We start from the raw sequence: 20,575 nt of genomic DNA, 5'->3' as shown, positions 1-20,575 counted from the left end.
CTTTTCAGACCAATGAGCTTTGTAAAAATCGACGTGTTTCAGAAAGGCGGGGCATAGAGGAGAAACAATAATATACAGTATGTGGAAAATAATGTTTTTTTTTTTACCTTAAACCGCATAAACACATTTCATTACAACAAATACACAAAATAATGTTCTTTTTAGCAACATCATATGACCCCTTTAATGAAATTGATTGGGTAAGTGTTTGGTTATTACCTCATAAGTTTTTTGTTACAAACAAGGTGAAAGAGATTTATATTAAGATAATACACAAATTCTACCCTGTCAAACATTTACTTAGTAAGTTTAAGAAAGATATTGATGTTAGCTGCTCTTTTTGCTCTTTGCATTTGGAAACAGTACCCCACATTTTCTGGCATTGTAGTCATGTGAAAAAGTTATGGTATGATGTATCTGTTTATTAAGAAAAAGGTACTCTTTACTTTTGTTTTGCATTTTGAAAATGTAATTTTTGGATTTCTAAAGTATGATGACTTACACCCTTTTTTGTAATTAATCTGTTAATTTAATTTTATTAGTCAAATTTCACATTCATAAGTGTAAGTTTTCTAACAAAAAGCCTCTTTTCTCAAAGAATTTGAAAAGTACTTTTCTACTATTTTAGTAATAATGGAAAAGCTATAAAGACTGTTCATCTGTGTAATATCTTCAAACTCTTTGAATGATACAAAGGTCTTGTATCTCTGTGAATGTATGCTTTGCTTTTTTATTATTATTATTATTGTGTGTGTGTTCTTTACTCCCCTGGTTCCAAAGTATATGTTGTATTGTTATCTAAAGCAATAAAAAAATCTCTCTTTTTGCTCCGTTTGAGTGAACTTCCGGTCTAATCCTCTTCAATCTCATTATGTCTCTTGAAACTGATGGAAAATGGAAACTGAAGTCAACCGTGATATATGGTCCTGTTTAGTGAATTGTGTTACTGGCACGTAATTTACATTATATTTACATAACTAAATATTATATATTACTTTATTTCAAAATGAAAACACATTTAATTCATGAAATTAAATACAATAGCCAGCAAGAAATGAACAGCTGAAATATGACAAATCTAAAATGTTCTTTAAGATATGTTTAAGATGTTGTTTAACCGCTAGAGGGAACTGTTTCTTGCCTACTGTATGGGATGAGTCGTTCTAATGGCAGGAGATTGTAAAAGAGAAGTACACAAAAGCTTTATATTAATTATATTATATTATATTCATCAGTTTTACAATTTTTGCATGCTTTATGTTATGCATTTTCAGGGTGTAAGAGGCAGGGGGAACAAACCCCTCAGTAAATAATTAAAAAAAAAAAATAATAAAAATTTTAATTAATTAATATTAATGAGAATTTACATACAAACCTGTGTATAAAATCAATGAACATTAAAAACAACAACAACATTATTGCTAAAACATTTCATATAATAAGTCACTTTTTAAAATATGTAGCAAAATAAGATATGAGAAGAGTTTGCTTCAATGATAAATAATTTTTTTATTGATTTTTTAACAGGGGAAACAGTTCACATGCAGTTAACAGTTTAACAGCTAATAACAGTTAATTTTAACAGGAGAAAACATGCATATATACATACAAAATATATACATCCGTACATGCATAATAGATCTACCGCTTACACCTTACAACAAAAAAAAATCTGTCATATAATTATTACATCAATTATCTTTTTCAGCTAACAGAGACGTCTTTACTGTTGTTCCTTACAGAAATTAAAGTCATAAAAAATAATTCAATGGAAAACAGTCTGACATATTGTGTCATGTACGTGATATTTTCCTAATAGAGTAAGAATTTTGATTGTATTGCCCAACTGGCATCACAATCCCTAAACTATTGTATCAGATATTCGAAAACAACTGATGAAATTTAAGACCAAATATTTTTAGTATAAATTAAATAGGAGAAAAAAAATAAGTGTAAAACTGTTTCTGACTTCTGTTTTTGACTTCTGTTTCTGACTTCTGTTTTTGACGATGTGAAGTTACTTCTTTTTTTTTTATTTTGTTTTAATGCTTTATTAATTCAATGCGACAAGAACATGAGGTATTACATATTCACATTATCAAATTAACATTATTAGCTGCCAGAGAAATAACAAAAATTAAAAAAGGAAGAAAATTACATAAAGTTCAATGCTTTCAGAGCATTACATGTTTTCAATGCTTTTTTGTTTTTTGTTTGTTCTAAGAGATTTACATATAATTTAAAGTCATTTATAAAATGTGCTAAATTTGGTTTACATTGAGCCCACTTCTTCTTATGTATATGGAACTTTCCTAACAGAATAAACAAATGTATAATATGTTGTTCTTTACAGGTACTTCAAATTTGTTTTTCAAAAACACTGTAGTGTCATCAGCAAACTGGCTAAGTTTAAACTGTAAACCTAAAGCTGTGATACCATTAAATTTATTTCTTTTTATATGCGATGCTAAAACCTGAGTGACTAACAAAAATAATAAAAAAGGAGAGAGAGGGCATCCTTGCCTAATGCCACGATGAATATCAAATCTTTGTGAGGTACCATGAGCAAGTTTGACAGAACTATTACACCCACGATACAATGTTTGAACTGCTTTCAAAAACATATCTCCAAAACCAAACAATTTAATAACTTTGAAAATAAAATTATGAATCACCGTATCAAATGCTTTATAGAAATCAATAAATAAAATAAAATTATCATCCTCAATATAGTGATTATAATCAATCATATCTAAGACTAGTCTAATATTATTCCTGATATGACGGCCTTGTATAAACCCAGACTGTTCTATTGTGAAGTTTCTTCTGGTCGAGTCACAAGCTGGATGAGTGACATCATCAGGCAGCGACGCTTTCCGTGCTGCGCATGCGTAAATTTCCGAGTCCTTGGACACAGCTAACGCTGTAGGTGAAGCGGTCTCGGAAGGGGCGTACAGTCAAAATGCAGACCTGGAACCATCTATACCGCACACTCGCCACGGTAATGACTGTTTATTTGGAACAGGACAGTATACTTATATGGTATATCCATACTCCGTTGTACACATTGTACACAGAAATGCAATGTTATTACTGCGTAGGCCCAACATACTCGCATGTCATCGTGCACAGTTGTCATCCCATAAACACGAACGAAGCAGTTTAACCAAGAGTTTACAATACATACTTAGCCACACGAATTTACTTGTGTGTATATATTATATATAATTTATTAATAGTGCTAATGCATATTTACACAACTTCGAATTTGTTCAGTGATCACTGGTTGAACTTGTAGGGGCGTATCGTTTACTGAATCTTTGGAGCTTTTTGATAACTTGCCATGTAGGCCACATTCTGATCCAGGCACACACCAAGTATTTAGCCTTTTTAGGCATCATACGCGTGTTCAAATACAATACTTAGTTGGCCGCCTACCTAAAATATGCCAGTGATGCCCAAAAGTGCAGTCTAGGTAGGCAGAACACTAGTTTTTGAGAGAAAGCCACATTTAGGGAATATTTATTTTGGAAAAATGAGTGACAACATATTTTAAAATAACATGTCTGGTCATGCATGTGCTATCTGTATCTTCCTAAATATGTAATAGTGCAAAAACAAACCGCAAACTGGAAATATTGGATGCAAATCAAAACTAAAGTGAAAAACCAAAGAAAAATTTAGTTTTTATTATTTTTTTAATATTTCTATTTAGGTTTATTTTTGTTTCAGTGTTAGTTATTTTAGTACTTCAACTTACACACATTTTATTTTAGTTAGTGGCCAAGGCAATATTTGTAATTTTCTTTTATCTAATATTTATATGGAGACATTTGAGGCTTGCCTTTATTGCAACATAATTATGCAAATGTTTAATACCTGTGATTAACTTTCTTTTGACCTTTATCCCTTTAAATGCTGACATTTATTTTTCTATTTTTGTCTCGTTCTCCCTTTGGATTGTTTATTTTATTTTAAAGTGTATTCAAATATTTTGTTTGTCATTTGTAAGCATTAAAGTAGAGTATGGAGAAGCAATATCTGTATAATAAAATAACATTGTTGTTTCTATTCCTATCGCACAATACAGCGAGGTCAGCACCTCCCCAACAAGCTGCATGGAGCCACAGTCTTGTCTGTGAGAACATATGCTGATAAATCACCAAGTAAGATGACTTTAGTCATATCAGTACTGCTATATTCATAAACATTCAGTGATGACCTTTATTTAAAAAACAGACAAGTTAAATGATATGAAATGAACTAATATGTAAATCCATATTCAAATAATAATTTGTCTTGTCATAGTTGATGCTGATGTCACAGTTGTGGGCTCTGGGCCGGGAGGATATGTCGCCGCCATCAAAGCAGCTCAGCTTGGCTTTAAGGTATCGTTTTGACACCCCGATCACAGATGCCATCAGCTTTTCTTTGACTGCTTGGTAACATGCAACCTTCTTTCACAGACAGTATGTGTGGAGAAGAACGCGACCCTCGGGGGGACGTGCTTGAACGTGGGCTGCATCCCGTCAAAGGTTTGTGAATTTAAAAATGCCTTTCCAAAAAGCTTTTAACTTATGCATAACTTGATAGTATAAGCTTCTTTTTTTTTTGCGCTTTTTTAAGGCTCTGCTGAACAACTCGTACCTGTATCACTTGGCACACGGGAATGATTTCGAAAGCAGAGGCATTGAAAGTAAGTTCAAGTGTAAACATGCAATGTTTATTGTGACCTGTACCTCAAGGATATGCAGAAGCCAACAGATTCAAACGAGGCCATTTTAACTGTAATAAATGATAGTGGATTTGGGGTATCATGTCTTATTAAGTCTGAATCATGTCTTGAATCATGTCTTTTTAAGTCTGGTAGTAAATCTAATTTATATTGATTTATTCTGCATTAGTTCAAGGGATCTCATTGAATCTGGAGAAGATGATGGCACAGAAGAGTGGGGCTGTCAAAGCTCTGACAGGAGGAATCGCACACTTATTTAAACAGAACAAAGTGAGATTCAGTATTCATTTTCCCATTTGTTTTATCCGTTTATCCTTTAACGTGGTTGTGGATCAATACACTTTTTCGAGCCATATAAAATTGTTGCAATCCCTAGGTAACTCACGTCAATGGTTTTGGACTGATAACTGGCAAGAATCAAGTAACTGCAAAGACTAAGGATGGAGAGCAAGTCATAAACACCAAGAACATCCTCATCGCTACTGGATCAGAGGTCACCCCCTTCCCAGGCATTGAGGTACATCAGCGATAGACAAGAACATAAGCCTACATAGACAGCTGCCTTCTAAAGGCCCAGGTGTACTTCTTTTTCCGTGTTCTGCTTCATCTCGCGCATAGCCATTTCCGCACAGCTTTTAAAATATACTATGCCACGCATGAGCACAGATAGATGAGTTCGACACATGTGCAGTATCACTTAGTCGACTAATTCTGTTGTAACATTCACTTTGTGTCTGCACTGTTGTGCACAGACCATCCACAGGGACACAAAAATTGCTTATTTAAGGCTCGCAAACAGTGTGCGCGGACGTCCACTTCTTTTGACGAAAACTGTTTCACGCCGACAGTGTGCGGACCATTGAAGTGTACTTTGAGCTTAAGTGAGCAACCTGATCGATATGGAACCCACCCACGGAAACCTCAAATCACATGTGATATCAGTAGAGTTTGTCAGTTAGCAGCTTGCTAAACTAACTGCACAGAACTGTAATAAGGATAAAATACATAGCACACAGAAATATTTGGTAAAATAGCAAATTGTTAATTAGTTTAATAATTAATATAGATTTTTCTCTGTATATATTTTTTTTTGTACTGTAAGTTAGGGCTGCACGATTTGGGGGACAAAAAAAATCGTATTGCTTTTTTCTCTTCGGAGAAGAAAAATAATTATTGCTAAATAAAAAATATTATACAAAATAATAAATATTACAATTTTAATATTTCACTGTACAAAAAAATGGGTATTTAAGAAAAAACAAATAATTTATTTTATAGTACAGCTGTAATATTATTCATTTTATTTCTTAATTTTCAAATGTTAAACCATTGAGCTTTTACTTTTTTGGAACACCACAGGGAGCCCTTAAAGCTTCTCTTTTGTTGAGAACAGCCGGTTTATAAGCGCTTCTTCTCATTAATTAAACTGCATTCTTTGTGATTTGATAATCGCACTAAGCTATATTGCGATTTCAGGTTTTTATTTTGATTAGTCACGCAAAAGATTATTTATGTTCAACAGTTTCCTTGCTTGGTCTGCCGTCTTGTATAATTATGGTCCCCTTTTGATAGATTGATGAAGACATCATTGTCTCCTCCACCGGCGCTTTGTCCCTCAAGAAGGTTCCAGGGGAGCTCATCGTGATTGGAGCTGGAGTCATTGGCGTAGAGTTGGTGAGTGAGTGACTGGATGATTTCAGGTGTTTCATTCTCTATTCATCATAACACTAATCTAAATTGTTAATTTTGGTAATGAAACTGCATGTTTGTAACTTTAAAGGCTGATGATGTTTCTGAATTGGGTTTGATTATGGAAATCCATTTTGTTTGTTCCCAGGGGTCCGTGTGGCAGAGGCTGGGTGCCAAAGTTACAGCAGTGGAGTTCCTCGGCCACGTCGGCGGAATGGGCATCGATATGGAGATCTCCAAGAACTTCCAGCGAATTCTCCAGAAGCAGGGGTTGAAGTTCAAACTGAGCACCAAGGTCATGGGCGCCACCAGGAGACCTGACGGCAAGATCGATGTGGCGTGAGTGTGGCGTTTCTCCAGCTGCTGTTTGGGAACTAATTCATTTAGTGCTTTTGCCCATTTTGTTGTTTCCGCTGGTTAGTGTGGAAGCTGCAGCTGGTGGCAAGAACGAAACGCTCACCTGTGACGTTCTGCTGGTGTGCATTGGCCGCCGTCCCTTCACCAGTAACCTTGGCCTTGAGGCTGTCGGTATCGAACTGGATAACCGTGGGAGAATCCCTGTCAGTGGCCGTTTCCAGACCAAAGTGCCCAAGTATGGAGATTTGAAGTGAGTTTTCTTGTATACGTTGCGACAGACAAGTCCTAATATGCTTTCCAAATCTCTTATAGTATCTATGCCATCGGAGATGTTGTAGCTGGACCCATGTTGGCCCATAAAGCAGAAGATGAAGGTATCATTTGTGTCGAGGGAATGGCAGGAGGAGCCGTCCATATCGACTACAACTGTGTGCCCTCCGTTATATACACGCACCCTGAGGTCGCCTGGGTCGGCAAGACCGAGGAACAGCTTAAAGAGGAAGTGAGTAGACTCCTTTTTATTTTAGCACACCTTTCTATTTAAGTTGCATGTCATATCAAACATTTTCTTCTAACATACATCACAAATAATTGCCTATTTTCCAGGGTGTGCCGTACAAGATAGGCAAATTTCCCTTCGCAGCCAACAGCAGAGCTAAGACGAATGCTGACACAGATGGACTGGTAAAGATCCTCAGCCACAAGGACACAGACAGGATGCTGGGAGCGCACATTCTGGGATCGGTAATGATCTGTCTGCTTTTGCTTTTCCTCTATAGGAGGTCATTTTTAATTACATAATTCATATTCAATTTTCATTTTACAGGGGGCAGGTGAGATGATTAATGAGGCTGCATTAGCTATGGAATATGGAGCATCATGTGAGGATGTTGCACGAGTGTGTCACGCCCACCCCGTAAGTGTCCTGAATATAGTTTTTTTTTTTAAATAACTTTATTTATTAATTAAATATTTTACAATTTTATAATGATATAATAATAAATAAAATATCAGCATTAATAATAATTAAATAATTACAACATTGTTTGTCTGAATGTCTCTGAATGTAGTCTACTTTTTTCCCCTACTTTTTCTCTATTGTTAAGTTACTATTACTAATAGACATTCTGAATAATGAGCTCACTAATCTAGCCCATTGTTTTTTTTTTACAATTTTAATTTTAAAATATGTATTATCATTATTTTTATTAATGATAAAAATATGTATTTAATATTTCCAACATATATATATATATATATATTTTTTTTTAACATTAATGTTTATCAAACTTTTCCTCTTTCCCCACACTGTATCAGAGGCCTTTAGAGAAGCTAACCTTGCTGCTTCGTTTGGAAAAGCTATCAACTTCTAGATTTTTTTCACATACACTTGTATATAAATACAGTATCTGCTACAGTTTTTTTCCAAACAAATCTGGATTTCTTCAATCTCTGAGCTTTCAGATGTAGCCTTCATGCATACATCCAGAATAACCCTGTAAAACACTTAGTCTGTTATTTAAATGTCCTAATAAAGGAGTTTGGGTCTTATGTTGAACTTCGCCTGACTGAGAATATGATTTGGATTTTATAAATCAGTGTTGTTTACCGTTGGGTTATATGTAATACATTTCATACTGGTGGTCATAAATAGTCTCCTGAACACCAAAGCAATAATTTTGACGGTGGAAAAAATTGACTTTGGCTGTACTGAAATACATAGGAGATGAACAAAGAGGAACATCATTATGCAGTGTTAATTCTTGCTTTCATTAAGGGAGATATGCTTTGCATACAGTGTAAGATGTGTGAGGTTTTGAAAAGATTATTTAATGCAGTTTGTGGTGGGTAGTTGAAGGAATGCTCCAGGTTCAATATATCTATCAAAAGAATTTGTGGCATGTTGTCAGTTTAGCACAGAACATAAATGTGACTCGTCCATCAGTTTTATGAAGGTAAAACAAAAATTCACTTACAGTGAGAGACTATGGCAAAATTGTTAGTACAAATTGAGGGATGATGCAGTTTGGTGTCCGTATTATTAATCAGACATTAATTTTTCAGTCTTGCTAAAAATACTAAAAACGTAACTGCAAATTAATTTTAAGTTTCTAATTTGCCAACCAACTTTAATATCAGTCAGGTTAGAGCTGGATGAAAAATATCACATAATCCTTCAAGCCTATACAGTTATATCAAAGATTATAATAAATAACGACTCTATTATAATTTTAAAAAATCATATATTAATGTATTATCAATCAAAAACTGTAATAAAAATGGAAATAGAATTTCACTATCCTCAGTTAAGATAGTAATAATTTAAACAGAATGTGTGAAGAACTGAACTTTGAAGATTTGCAACTTTTTTTTTATAGGGAAGTAAACATCAATTAATTTATTTTAAGGGTTTACAGTAATCCTGCATTTAATTTTATTTTGCAGAGTTCCCATCAAAAAAGTAAAATATTTGCTTTCCCTTGTTTGCATTTAAACATTTGCATCAGCCTTGTTTGCACTGTGTCAGCAAATAATTATATATGGTTTACTTATTATTATTATTAAGACGAGAGCATATGATAAGACAGGATTTGATGGAACAATATGCTAATAATAATATGAACATGCTTGTGATCATCATTTAGCCTAGAATAAATTCCTAAACTAAACTGCAGTTCCTTCTTTCAGGCCACCAGAGGTCAATGTCTCCTGCACAGTGCACACACTCTAGTACTCTCATCTGCTATTCATGGGTACCGAAGACGTCACTTGCTCGCCGACATTTTTGTGTCCGATACGACAACGAACACAGCACATCCGAGATTTAATAAATAATAATATATTCAAATAATAAATTACCGTTTACTACCATTTCCCACACTGAGCTTTGGACCTGATTGTATTTTTAGGACCCTAACATGGGTAGAGCAGTTGTAACAGTTTGGCCATAATAATTAAGGTGCTGATTACTTGTAAATTAAAAAAAAAAAATGTTTAAATCAGCTCAAAGCACTTTTGACTCAATGATAGTGTAACAAGATAACGTTAGCTAGCTTACTACACAATTTAATGTTAATTTAGCTAACATTAACACAATTGATAATTAATCATTCTTTTTTGACATAGCATTGTTTTATTTGAGAACATAGCCACTCGAGGAAGTCTTGAAGAACCCTCTCCCACTTCACGGTGCGGGACTAACGTTAGCGCTTTACCGACCGCGTTTTGATTTTGGCAAATTAGATGAGGTGAATGCAAACAACATGATTATTGATCATCAGCCAAACATCCAGCAAGCCAAAGAAAACATGCAGTCTACCTGAGGGAAGACATCTTTCACTTCTGGTGTATCTCATTATTGAAGCACAAATTCAAGCAGCCCACATAGTTCTCATTAATTCAAAATATGCATTTCCATTCATTCATAGGTTATATGGCTGCAAGAACATTTTAGTTCAAATTCTTTTAAATGTTTCAGACTTTCAGTTGTTATGCTTTCAAATTTTATGCCATATATATGTATGTACTGTACTATGTAGGCTAAGTAATTTCAGTATATCCACCTCCTAAATTACTACACTTGTGCAGGCAGTCACAATTCACAATGGTACAATTTACTCTGGCATATGGTTTGTGTGTAAAGTGTGTGACTTTTTTTTTGTATAACATTAAAATTATTTTTAGAATAATTGTACATAAATGGGTTCAACAAAACAAATGTGATTATTTTTGAGAACCTTTTATGTTTTTTTTATATATACTTTTTATTTATACTAGTTTTTATATAAAATGCAGAAATGCCATACGCTATCGTGTACAGTACAAATATTTTAGTGTCCTTTATTCTGTCCATTATTCTCCTATAAAGAATCACAATTGTCCCTTATTTTCCTTTTCTGAAGTTGGCAACCCTAGCTGCCAGTGGTCCCTTCTGACTGAAGCCAACAATTTATTCTGCCAATCTTATACAGCTAACAGCACAACGTATCCCAAGCATATTGTAACCTTGATGGAACCTTCTGGGAGTCTTTCGTTGATCTTCCTCTGGTAGTTGTGGCTGCTGTGACTCAGACACAAACATGGTGGCGATAAAGCACTGTGACGTCACATGGTCCGAATGAATTCACTCCTTCCTCATTTTCCTTGTTACAGTAACCAAATATGGTCCATCACATGTTGAACACATTCCTCGGGGTCTGATAACCAGATAGTGCCCAAAACATTTGTCTTCTTTTTTAACAGTTTATTCTTGAATGATTTTTAAACCTAACAAACTTGTTAAAATGTTTTGCATGAATTGTGCTTGTGCAATATTTCCTAAAACTAAATGCTTATGGGTTTGACATTTTCCCTACCTAATGGAATTTTAAATTTGTGTTTTAAGTTTCCAAATACATTCTGGGGACAATGAGTATGTGTCTACTTCAGATACTTTATAATAAAGTAATGAAGAACAGGCCCCAAAAGTTATCACTAACGGCTTCGATCAGTTTGGATGCACTTACTGAATCATGCCCACTGAGACCTTCATGTTTTAGAAAGTGGAAGCTGCTGTGAACGAAAGCAGGAAGGATGGGAGGCCTTCGGATGTATAGCCTGCTGTACCTGTTCTTCCTGAAGACCAGTCTCCGTCTTCCTTTCATGGTCTAAAAAAAATAAACAGATTGGGTTAGAAATGGAAGTTATCCTTAAAGGAATAGCTCACCCAAAAATGAAAATCTGCTGAAAATGTACTCACCCCCAGGTCTTTCAAGATGTAAATGAGTTTATTTCTTCATTGTAACAGATTTGGAGAAATTTAGCATTACATCACTTGCTCACCAATGGATCCTCTGCAGTGAATGGGTGCCGTCAGAATGAGAGTCCAAACGTCCAAACGTCACAATAATCCACAAGTAATGCACATGACTCCAGTCCATTTGTGTTTGCAATAAACAAATCCATGATTAAAGAGCTAGTTCACCCAAAAATGAAAAGATTAAGATATTTTTGATGAAATAAGAGAGCTTTCTGACCCTGCATAGACAGTAACAGAACTACCACATTCAAGAAGACTGAAACTGAAGAGATGAAATTGTTGAATGAAGTCATTATTTTTGTTTTCTTTGCGCACAAAAAGTATTCTCGTAGCTTCATAACATTAAGGCTGAACCACTGATGTCACATGGACTATTTTAATGATGTCCTCACTACCTTTTTGGGCCTTGAATGTGGTAGTTGCGTTGCTGTCTATGTAGGGTCAGAAAGCTCTCGGATTTCATCAAAAATATCTTAATTTATGTTCCGAAGATGAATGAAGATTTGGAACATGAAAATGAGTAATGACAGAATTTTCATTTTTGGGTGAACTAGCCCTTTAAGACTTTTTAACTTTAACCCATTGCTAAAATATGCGTTCTCCTCCAGTGAAACGTGGATTATTGAAACGTGGATTATTTTGATGTTTTCATCAGCTGTTTGGACTCTCATAGCTCACAACACAGACATTTAGATAGATATGCAAGTATTTCACATTTCACTCTTCTCCCGTTCATAGCTGACAGGCACTCAGTAGCCTGGCTTCTAATTTTATTTCTCAGCAGAGGTCAGTCGGGAGATGGTTGTTATTGCTGGTATTATTGCTGCAAGACACTGTTTAACAGATGAAGTGTAACTGTCAACACTTCGTTTCACATTTTAGCGCCCATCCTTCCTGTTTCGTTGCTTTTACTTTACTTTGAGTTCATAACTTATTTTAGTTTTCTCAGTTTAGATCAGCTTTCTGCAGGGGCTCATAAGCTGATAAAAAGCTAATAATTAATTATATTAAATATAAAATCAACAATTGCATAATATAGCTTAGCACAATTATCAAATCAGAGGCTGCAATTTAATTAATTAAATGTATATTTTGTTGCACTGCATGTTTCAGAGTGAAGTGTGACACTGTGTTTAGCACATACGTGTTCAGCTGATGATCTGGTGCTTTCAGCATCTCAGAGCGTCTCGGTTCACAGTAAATGCAGTGAACTCCATCTCTGCATGTGCATTTAATGTGTGCTATAGGTTTCCTTTATTTATACACTCACATAACTTCCAACATTTTTGGAGAGAAGATTACAGAATTTCATCAGGACTCTGTCAAAATAAAAGCTTGATCATTTAAACTGTTGAAAGGTCGAGGGTTTGAATGTTTAAACGTTTGAAAGTGAAGAATTTAAGACAAATATCATATTGTAACTTGTAAAAAATTATCACATATTAATTTATTTTTATAGTATAGTGCAATTGTAATTTACAACAGTAATATATTTCTTTTCATCATTTTTATAATTCAAGTTGATAATATTAATTATAATAAAATTATGAATAATATTAACAACAACAACAATTTTTTCATTCAATTCATCAAAGTATCATTAAATTAGACTGGGTAACTTGAACTGAGACTATCACAACAAAAAAGAGGTTTGATTCAAAATCACATTTAAGCAGCTTATAGCTATTAAGCTCAAACAAACATTAATAAATAAAATGAAGTGTAACTGTCAACACTTCGTTTCACATTTTAGCGCCCATCCTTCCTGTTTCGTTGCTTTTACTTTACTTTGAGTTCATAACTTATTTTAGTTTTCTCAGTTTAGATCAGCTTTCTGCAGGGGCTCATAAGCTGATAAAAAGCTAATAATTAATTATATTAAATATAAAATCAACAATTGCATAATATAGCTTAGCACAATTATCAAATCAGAGGCTGCAATTTAATTAATTAAATGTATATTTTGTTGCACTGCATGTTTCAGAGTGAAGTGTGACACTGTGTTTAGCACATACGTGTTCAGCTGATGATCTGGTGCTTTCAGCATCTCAGAGCGTCTCGGTTCACAGTAAATGCAGTGAACTCCATCTCTGCATGTGCATTTAATGTGTGCTATAGGTTTCCTTTATTTATACACTCACATAACTTCCAACATTTTTGGAGAGAAGATTACAGAATTTCATCAGGACTCTGTCAAAATAAAAGCTTGATCATTTAAACTGTTGAAAGGTCGAGGGTTTGAATGTTTAAACGTTTGAAAGTGAAGAATTTAAGACAAATATCATATTGTAACTTGTAAAAAATTATCACATATGAATTTATTTTTATAGTATAGTGCAATTGTAATTTACAACAGTAACATTTATTTTCATCATTTTTATAATTCAAGTTGATAATATTAATTATAATAAAATTATGAATAATATTAACAACAACAACAATTTTTTCATTCAATTCATCAAAGTATCATTAAATTAGACTGGGTAACTTGAACTGAGACTATCACAACAAAAAAGAGGTTTGATTCAAAATCACATTTAAGCAGCTTATAGCTATTAAGCTCAAACAAACATTAATAAATAAAATATGTGCCACTATTAACCTACGCAGACAACAATTAAATGTCTGTCATGCATATTCTGCCAGGACATGTTAAGTTACAGACTCAAAATATGGGTAAAACACCAGAAAAAAACAGCTGTAAAACACCTAAAACACATTCATTTATATTCTTCTAAACATGCATATTTTTGTATTTACTTTGGAAAATACATGTTTCTGTGATTATAAATGATTGCTGGGGAGTGTACCTGCTCCCTGCAAGAACAAATAGCCTATTATTCTACAGGCACTGAAATGCACAAACGATTGGAAAATGAAATTTAAGTTTTTCCACCCCACTGATGCTGCATGATATTGCTGTTCCATTTCAAGCGTCCAAATAAAGCTAAATATAAAAGGCTTTCAGGAAGTGATCTATCTACTCATTGATTGTCTCCATGTAGCCCACATAATGATTTGTGATCTGATTTCATTGCTAAAAAAAATATTTATGGGCAAACATCAATGTAAAGTGAAGCATTATATGTTATACTGTAAAAGTCTTCATCTATGTAAAGGCTATTTGATGGTTTCTGAGAGCTGTAAAGCTCACGCACTACTTTCAGATGATGGGAAGGCATTAATCTCTGAAGATTACACACCAAAGAAACTCAATCCAATTAGCTAATTACAGATGTATTGACGCTAAATGTAGAGTGAGAGAAATGTGTGACCTCCTGTTAAGTTTATGGTCCATTGCTAAAAAAAATATTTATGGGCAAACATCAATGTAAAGTGAAGCATTATATGTTATACTGTAAAAGTCTTCATCTATGTAAAGGCTATTTGATGGTTTCTGAGAGCTGTAAAGCTCACGCACTACTTTCAGATGGGAAGGCATTAATCTCTGAAGATTACACACTAAAGAAACTCAATCCAATTAGCTAATTACAGATGGATTGACGGTAAATGTAGAGTGAGAGAAATGTGTGACCTCCTGTTAAGTTTATGGTCAGTGTTTAATTTTAGTTCAGCTGTTATTAGCAACTCTATTTCGCTTTGTGCTTTATTCTGAACCAGTTTCAGTTCCCTAATTTATGTTAAACATTGGACTAAAGTAGCTTGTGATGTCAATGGTTTTCCAGTCACATTAAACAGGTTAATTTGAATGTTTTCCATGCGCATGACCATTTGTAACTGTCTGTCTGTCCGTTCAGGTTTTGAACATAGCTGTTAAACGTGTAGAAGTTCAATCCTAAATCCTATATAATATTATATATTTACCAAAACACTGTGGTAATGAATCATATCTGGAACAAAATGCTTAAACTTAATTACACAATAGAGTTGACACCAAAAAAAATAGTGACACCACTGTCTAAACATGCTAAATAAAAAATATCATATGAAATCCCCTTTTTCAAGTCACATAAAACGAGTCACGGCCACAAACAATGACAATATATTTTCCAGAGGGCCTCATTTTGTCTGGGGGAAAACGTTAATGCATTACGTTTTTTACAGTCGTCGTGTGTTCAGGGTGGAGTACTGACAGTAACAGTCACTACATGTGACATTTAAGGACATTTTATGTGGTTGAGAACAACCACAAGAGTATTGTGTGGGATTTTATGTTTTCTGTGGAAACTCGACGCAGCATGTAAACACAAGGCGCAATGAGTCATGCAAAATGCAAAGATTTGGTAGGGTCGTCTTTTCAGGAACTTATGTCTAAACTTAATTAAACAATGCAATTATCACTACCGAATAAAAGAGTAACATAACTGTCTTAATAGCAAGTACTAGCTCACCTGCTAATTTCAGCGCCACCGAACGGAACGCAACTGCAATGATAAACTTTTTTTTCCCAGAACACTTTTACGAATGCGTCCGTAGCCCCGCCCACAACTCACGCCATTGGTTGAATCGTCAATTAGTATGTAATATTAATGCATATTATTAATAACGCTACTAATAGTAATTATTATTATTATTATTTTATTAATTATTTATTGATAATTATAACATTTATGTTTTTTTTTCTCTAATATATATTTTTAATATATATTATATCATATTATTTTCTCTAATAAAAATATTCACATTTTTAGCTAATGGACAACAGGTGTTCCGCAGGACTTCAAAGACTGGCTCAGCCTTGCTCCAGATATCAAAGGTGCTTCAAAAGCAGCAAGAGACCAGATGTTTATAAACCTGGAGCATTGCGATCAGCTTGAGATAATGAAAATATTCCTCTTCCTGGATTTTATAACAAGAACTCCCTGTGCCTTTCAGAACATTTACTGATGGAATTATTGGTGAAGTCCATAAATGAAGTTTTTTTGTTTTGTTTTTGTTTTTAGCAAATCTATGACTATTTGTTCCCCTTCCTGGATTTTATAACAAGAACTCCCTGTGCCTTTCAGAACATTTACTGATGGAATTATTGGTGAAGTCCATAAATGAAGTATTTTTTTTGTTTTTGTTTTTAGCAAATCTATGACTATTTGCATTGTTATCTGTATTTATTCTGAGTGAACCATTAAAGTTAGGTGTCTTCCAAGTGTGCTTAGGTGTGATTGTGCATAAGAATAACAGAGATTTCAAGTGCTAAAAAATTATACTTTATTAGTTTTTGCTTAATGGGCATATTTAAAGGAAATACATAAGTAATGCATAAAAATAAATATAAAGTACAACATAGAGTGTGTCTAAAAGCTTAAAAGTCACATACTGGGAGGTATTTAGATGTAGGTGTACATGATTCAGAGTGCACAAAAACATTAATCATAAAATATAACTAATATGCATCAAATTACAAGAATAAAGGAACAAAGTGTCCCTTGTATAATATGATAAATAATTAAATTTAATGTAATATTGACGTGAAATGCACTGGAATCAAGTAGTGCATTTCAAAATTTTGTCATGTTGTCAATTCTGAGTCCCTCTCAATAATTCATGTGTTATGACATTAAATAAAAAATTAAAGAGAACATTACAAGCAATACCTTCATGCTATCAATGGCATAGAAAACAATAAAGCCAATATTAAATGTCTGCAAGACAAATATGGTTTTGCATAAAACTACATTTCTACGGCAACACATTTGAGTGAACATGTCAAAGAATATAAAAAATTCCCTTCATTTTCATAAGTCTACAGCCTAATGCACTCCTTTTTCATTCCCTACAAACACAACAGCATCCAAACTTACTTTATTACTCAATTTATAGTTGTAATGAATTAAAAATATAAGGTGCGTAATCTTGTTCCCTACATGCGTATATATAATTTTAAAATAAGAGAATTCTTTTAGAACATATATTTGCTGCATATTTTGACAGCTGTAATTGATCCATTGCATATTTATTTTGGAATCCCACATCTAGAAAATGTTTCACCTCTTTTAACGCTGTGTTAAAAGTACACACAGCACATTTTCATTAAACTATATACAGCAGCCAAAAGCACTGAAGCCCAATAGTGACCTTGTTTTTGTTAACCACACCCAGAATTCCTTAACCCTTATTACAACCCACAATTTCACAGACTTTCTGAACAACTATATGGATTTGATAACAGCCAAATATTTCTGTTTCTCTTTATAAAAGCAAACTCTTGGACCACTAGCACTATAAAGTTTGGGGAACAATTGCTTGAAACGAGACAAATGACAGAGAAGAACTTAATTACGAAAGTAAGCAAGTGCAAACAAGAGTGCCATACATAATCTTTAATAAACAGACGCAATCTCCCAAATTAGGCTGCACTAATGAGAGGAAGTTGCCGTTTTCCAGTAAACACATACACCATACACATACACAAGCTACAGTTCTTGAACGAAATGCTGAACCAGTTAAATTACACTAAGGAATTTAGTACACAAATCGGAGCAATATAAAGTGCTTTCTATTCATACAGTGGAATGTAAAAGTGAGCAAGAGAGCTGTTGTTTAAATCACAGCCCCTCTAATATTAATATAATAATAATAATATTAATAGCACGTCTGCGAGTGTGAAATTGCTTTTAACAGACCAATAAACAAGTGTATGTGTTTTTGCTCCACTAATGAAAAAGGTTCCAAACGAAGCCACAGCAAAATTGCTGTGCGTCTCTGAGGAACACAGAGTATTGGCGTTTCATTCCTCAATAAAGAACGTTTTTGAATGTTTCGAATTAGCGTTTTTGAATTAATCAGTTGAGTGAATAATTCAATGACTCACTCATAAAGACAGTCATTGTTCTGTTCCTGAAAGAATTAGCATTTTTTAACAAATTGGCTGAATGGCTGATTCAACTAATCACTCATGAAAATAGTAACTTGTTGCTATCTACTGGTGTATTATATTATGTAACGATACTAGTGAATGTTTAAAAAGTGTCTTATGACCAAGAAATACTGCAACTGAAATATTGCTTCTTCATTTTACTTCATGAAAATTCTAAGTCCTAAAATTTCCAGTTCCCTAAGATGAGTATTTCTAATTTCCAAAGTTGAAAGCCCAAATTTTCATTGTGGTCTCAGACTTTGGACTGCATTGTATACATTCAACAGCCACTCAACAGATGGCAAGCATGCGAGTTATCTGCTAGGATGGATGCTTTCTTTTACTTCAGTGTTTACTTCCCTATAAACTTCACTTGATAAGACCAACTACTGGCGCCTGGCAACATGTGACTGGTGGTTTTAATCAGCTTACAGGTCATCAGAAGCGCTTGAAGACGGAAGCACTGACATTTATATAACTACCTTGACCTTAAAGCGAGCGCAGATAGAAGGCACTAGTGGCAAATGCAGCCATTAACCAGTCCTGTGCTCTGAGCTTGAAAGCATCATTAGAAGCAGACCTAACTTGGCCAATCAAGAGGTTGTATTCCCTCACAGTTTTGGTGTAATCGAGTTCATGGGATGTACATTTGTAATTGCCATGTATGTCAGTCGTCATGGCTGGAATGAGGAGGAGACATTCTGATTGGGTCTGCTGGCCTGGGATGCTCTTTTGATCATGTTCCCATTTGTAAGTGGCATGATTGGAATCAACAGGACAAGAGAGGTAGAAGGGGACGCCAGTGGGCACAGAGAGTTCAATCCCTAATGGAGCTGTCAATGCTTGTTGCACATCTCTTGTGAATCTTCCCTCTTAAAAGACATTCGTTAAAGATAGATGTGTTAGGAAGATGGGTTTGTCTTAAAAACTGAGCAAAAATGATACACAAAACAATTAAATTAATCTTATACCTGATTTTTGGTGACATACTTTAGTGAGTCCATCAGCAATGTTTTGTATTCCTCCTCTGAAACACAGTCCAAACAGAAAAAATATTAAAAACAATGCTAGGGTGTACAATACCCAAAAAAGACAGCATTTTAAAGCCAACATCAGTAAAAATAATATCATATTCCTGAACTAAAACATATAAAAGCCTACTTAGTTTGTGATGTGCAGCCTTGTTCAGTCCAAGCGCAGTATGGATCACGGGAAAGGACACATTCTTCACAGGAAGCATTGTAGTCTTGACATCTCTGCAGGTCTAACACTGAAATTTGACCCGGATATCCTACAAAGAGCTTCCTCTGCAGGCAAAATCATCAGTGGGTGAATGTGCAACAGAAACTGAATGGAAGAGTCAAAGTGTTCAATGATTCACAAGGCTGATTTATTACCTTCTCAGAGTCAAGTTTCATTGAATGTACAGGTGCTGAACCATTGCACAGATGCGTTTCAGAGATGATGAATGCTTTGGAGCCGTCCTCCAGGATCTTAAGGATCACTCCATTGTCTAAGAAGAACCAAGATACCAAATGGCTGAGTAAGACTGTCTGTGGTCTGAAAGAACTAACGAAAGCTTTTGCAGTACAATACTAAGTGCATATAATGGAAAACATATTAACTCACATGGTGTATGATGGGCAATGATTTTTAAGCTTCAGACTATGATTCCATCCAACATGTCTGATATTTTGAACGAGTTCTTTTCTGTAACTATTTACAATGTCAGCAAGTGTATGATGCGTAGTGCTTAAAAATCTGTTCAGAATTTAAAAGTCATGTAATGCATTGTAAAGTGGTCATATCATCAAGAAACAAATTTACCATGATCTTTTGAAATGAAATTACTTATTAAACTCTCAAAGTGTGATGTTTCAGTTCGTTTCAGAACTTAAAACTTCCTCCGGAGTCCAAAAAGACTGTGGTTTCTGGTTGTGTGTAGCACCTACTGCTCTGCATAGGCCTATCATTCTTAAGGATCCCATTGTCATAAAAGAGTGGTTTAAGTTTATAAACGTTTCAGCATATGGTGTCTTTTTTGTGCAAAAATCCTTTATTAAAGGGGTCATATGATGCGATTTAAATTTTTCCTTTCTCTTTGGAGTGTTACAAGCTCTTGGTGCATAAAGAAGATCTGTAAAGTTGCAAAGACTAAAGTCTCAAATCCAAAGAGATATTC

The 20,575-nt window shown here is 34.3% G+C and overlaps 2 protein-coding genes across 3 annotated transcripts in view; one reads left to right on the top strand and one right to left on the bottom strand.

Moving 5' to 3' along the window:
* Nucleotides 1-2,865: 2,865 nt before the first annotated feature.
* On the top strand, nucleotides 2,866-8,339 carry LOC107698255 (dihydrolipoyl dehydrogenase, mitochondrial). Its single transcript, XM_016499222.1, has 14 exons — nucleotides 2,866-3,001; nucleotides 4,091-4,166; nucleotides 4,309-4,388; nucleotides 4,467-4,535; nucleotides 4,627-4,696; nucleotides 4,905-5,005; nucleotides 5,112-5,252; nucleotides 6,308-6,409; nucleotides 6,573-6,763; nucleotides 6,846-7,016; nucleotides 7,094-7,283; nucleotides 7,388-7,525; nucleotides 7,608-7,696; nucleotides 8,088-8,339. The coding sequence occupies exons 1-14, from the start codon at nucleotides 2,963-2,965 to the stop codon at nucleotides 8,152-8,154; spliced, it is 1,524 nt and encodes a 507-aa protein (XP_016354708.1). The 5' UTR covers nucleotides 2,866-2,962; the 3' UTR covers nucleotides 8,155-8,339.
* Nucleotides 8,340-16,771: 8,432 nt separating this feature from the next.
* Nucleotides 16,772-20,575, bottom strand: part of LOC107698204 (semaphorin-7A-like) — a 14,468-nt gene continuing 10,664 nt past the window's right edge. Inside the window, exons 11-14 of one of the 2 annotated variants that reach the window (XM_016499174.1) lie at nucleotides 19,791-19,906; nucleotides 19,555-19,700; nucleotides 19,365-19,420; nucleotides 16,772-19,265 (exon numbers count right to left, since the gene is read on the bottom strand). In XM_016499174.1, coding sequence (XP_016354660.1) covers nucleotides 18,883-19,265; nucleotides 19,365-19,420; nucleotides 19,555-19,700; nucleotides 19,791-19,906 — 701 coding nt within the window. In that variant the 3' untranslated portion in view covers nucleotides 16,772-18,882. The remainder of the gene's footprint in view (nucleotides 19,266-19,364; nucleotides 19,421-19,554; nucleotides 19,701-19,790; nucleotides 19,907-20,575) is intronic. The other variant, XM_016499166.1, reaches the window with a different exon arrangement.

This window comes from Sinocyclocheilus anshuiensis, unplaced genomic scaffold (assembly GCF_001515605.1).
Source record: "Sinocyclocheilus anshuiensis isolate Anshui unplaced genomic scaffold, SAMN03320099.WGS_v1.1 scaffold1054, whole genome shotgun sequence".
NCBI lineage: Eukaryota > Metazoa > Chordata > Actinopteri > Cypriniformes > Cyprinidae > Sinocyclocheilus > Sinocyclocheilus anshuiensis.
This window is presented reverse-complemented; position numbering and strand designations above follow the sequence as displayed.

Bases quoted from the DNA above. Each gene is read 5' to 3' on its own strand.
- LOC107698255 (XM_016499222.1), top strand. From the start codon at position 2,963: ATGCAGACCTGGAACCATCTATACCGCACACTCGCCACG. The intron at 4,536-4,626 runs GTTTGTGAATTT...CGCTTTTTTAAG, and splicing joins TGGGCTGCATCCCGTCAAAG to GCTCTGCTGAACAACTCGTA. The intron at 6,410-6,572 runs GTGAGTGAGTGA...GTTTGTTCCCAG, and splicing joins GAGTCATTGGCGTAGAGTTG to GGGTCCGTGTGGCAGAGGCT.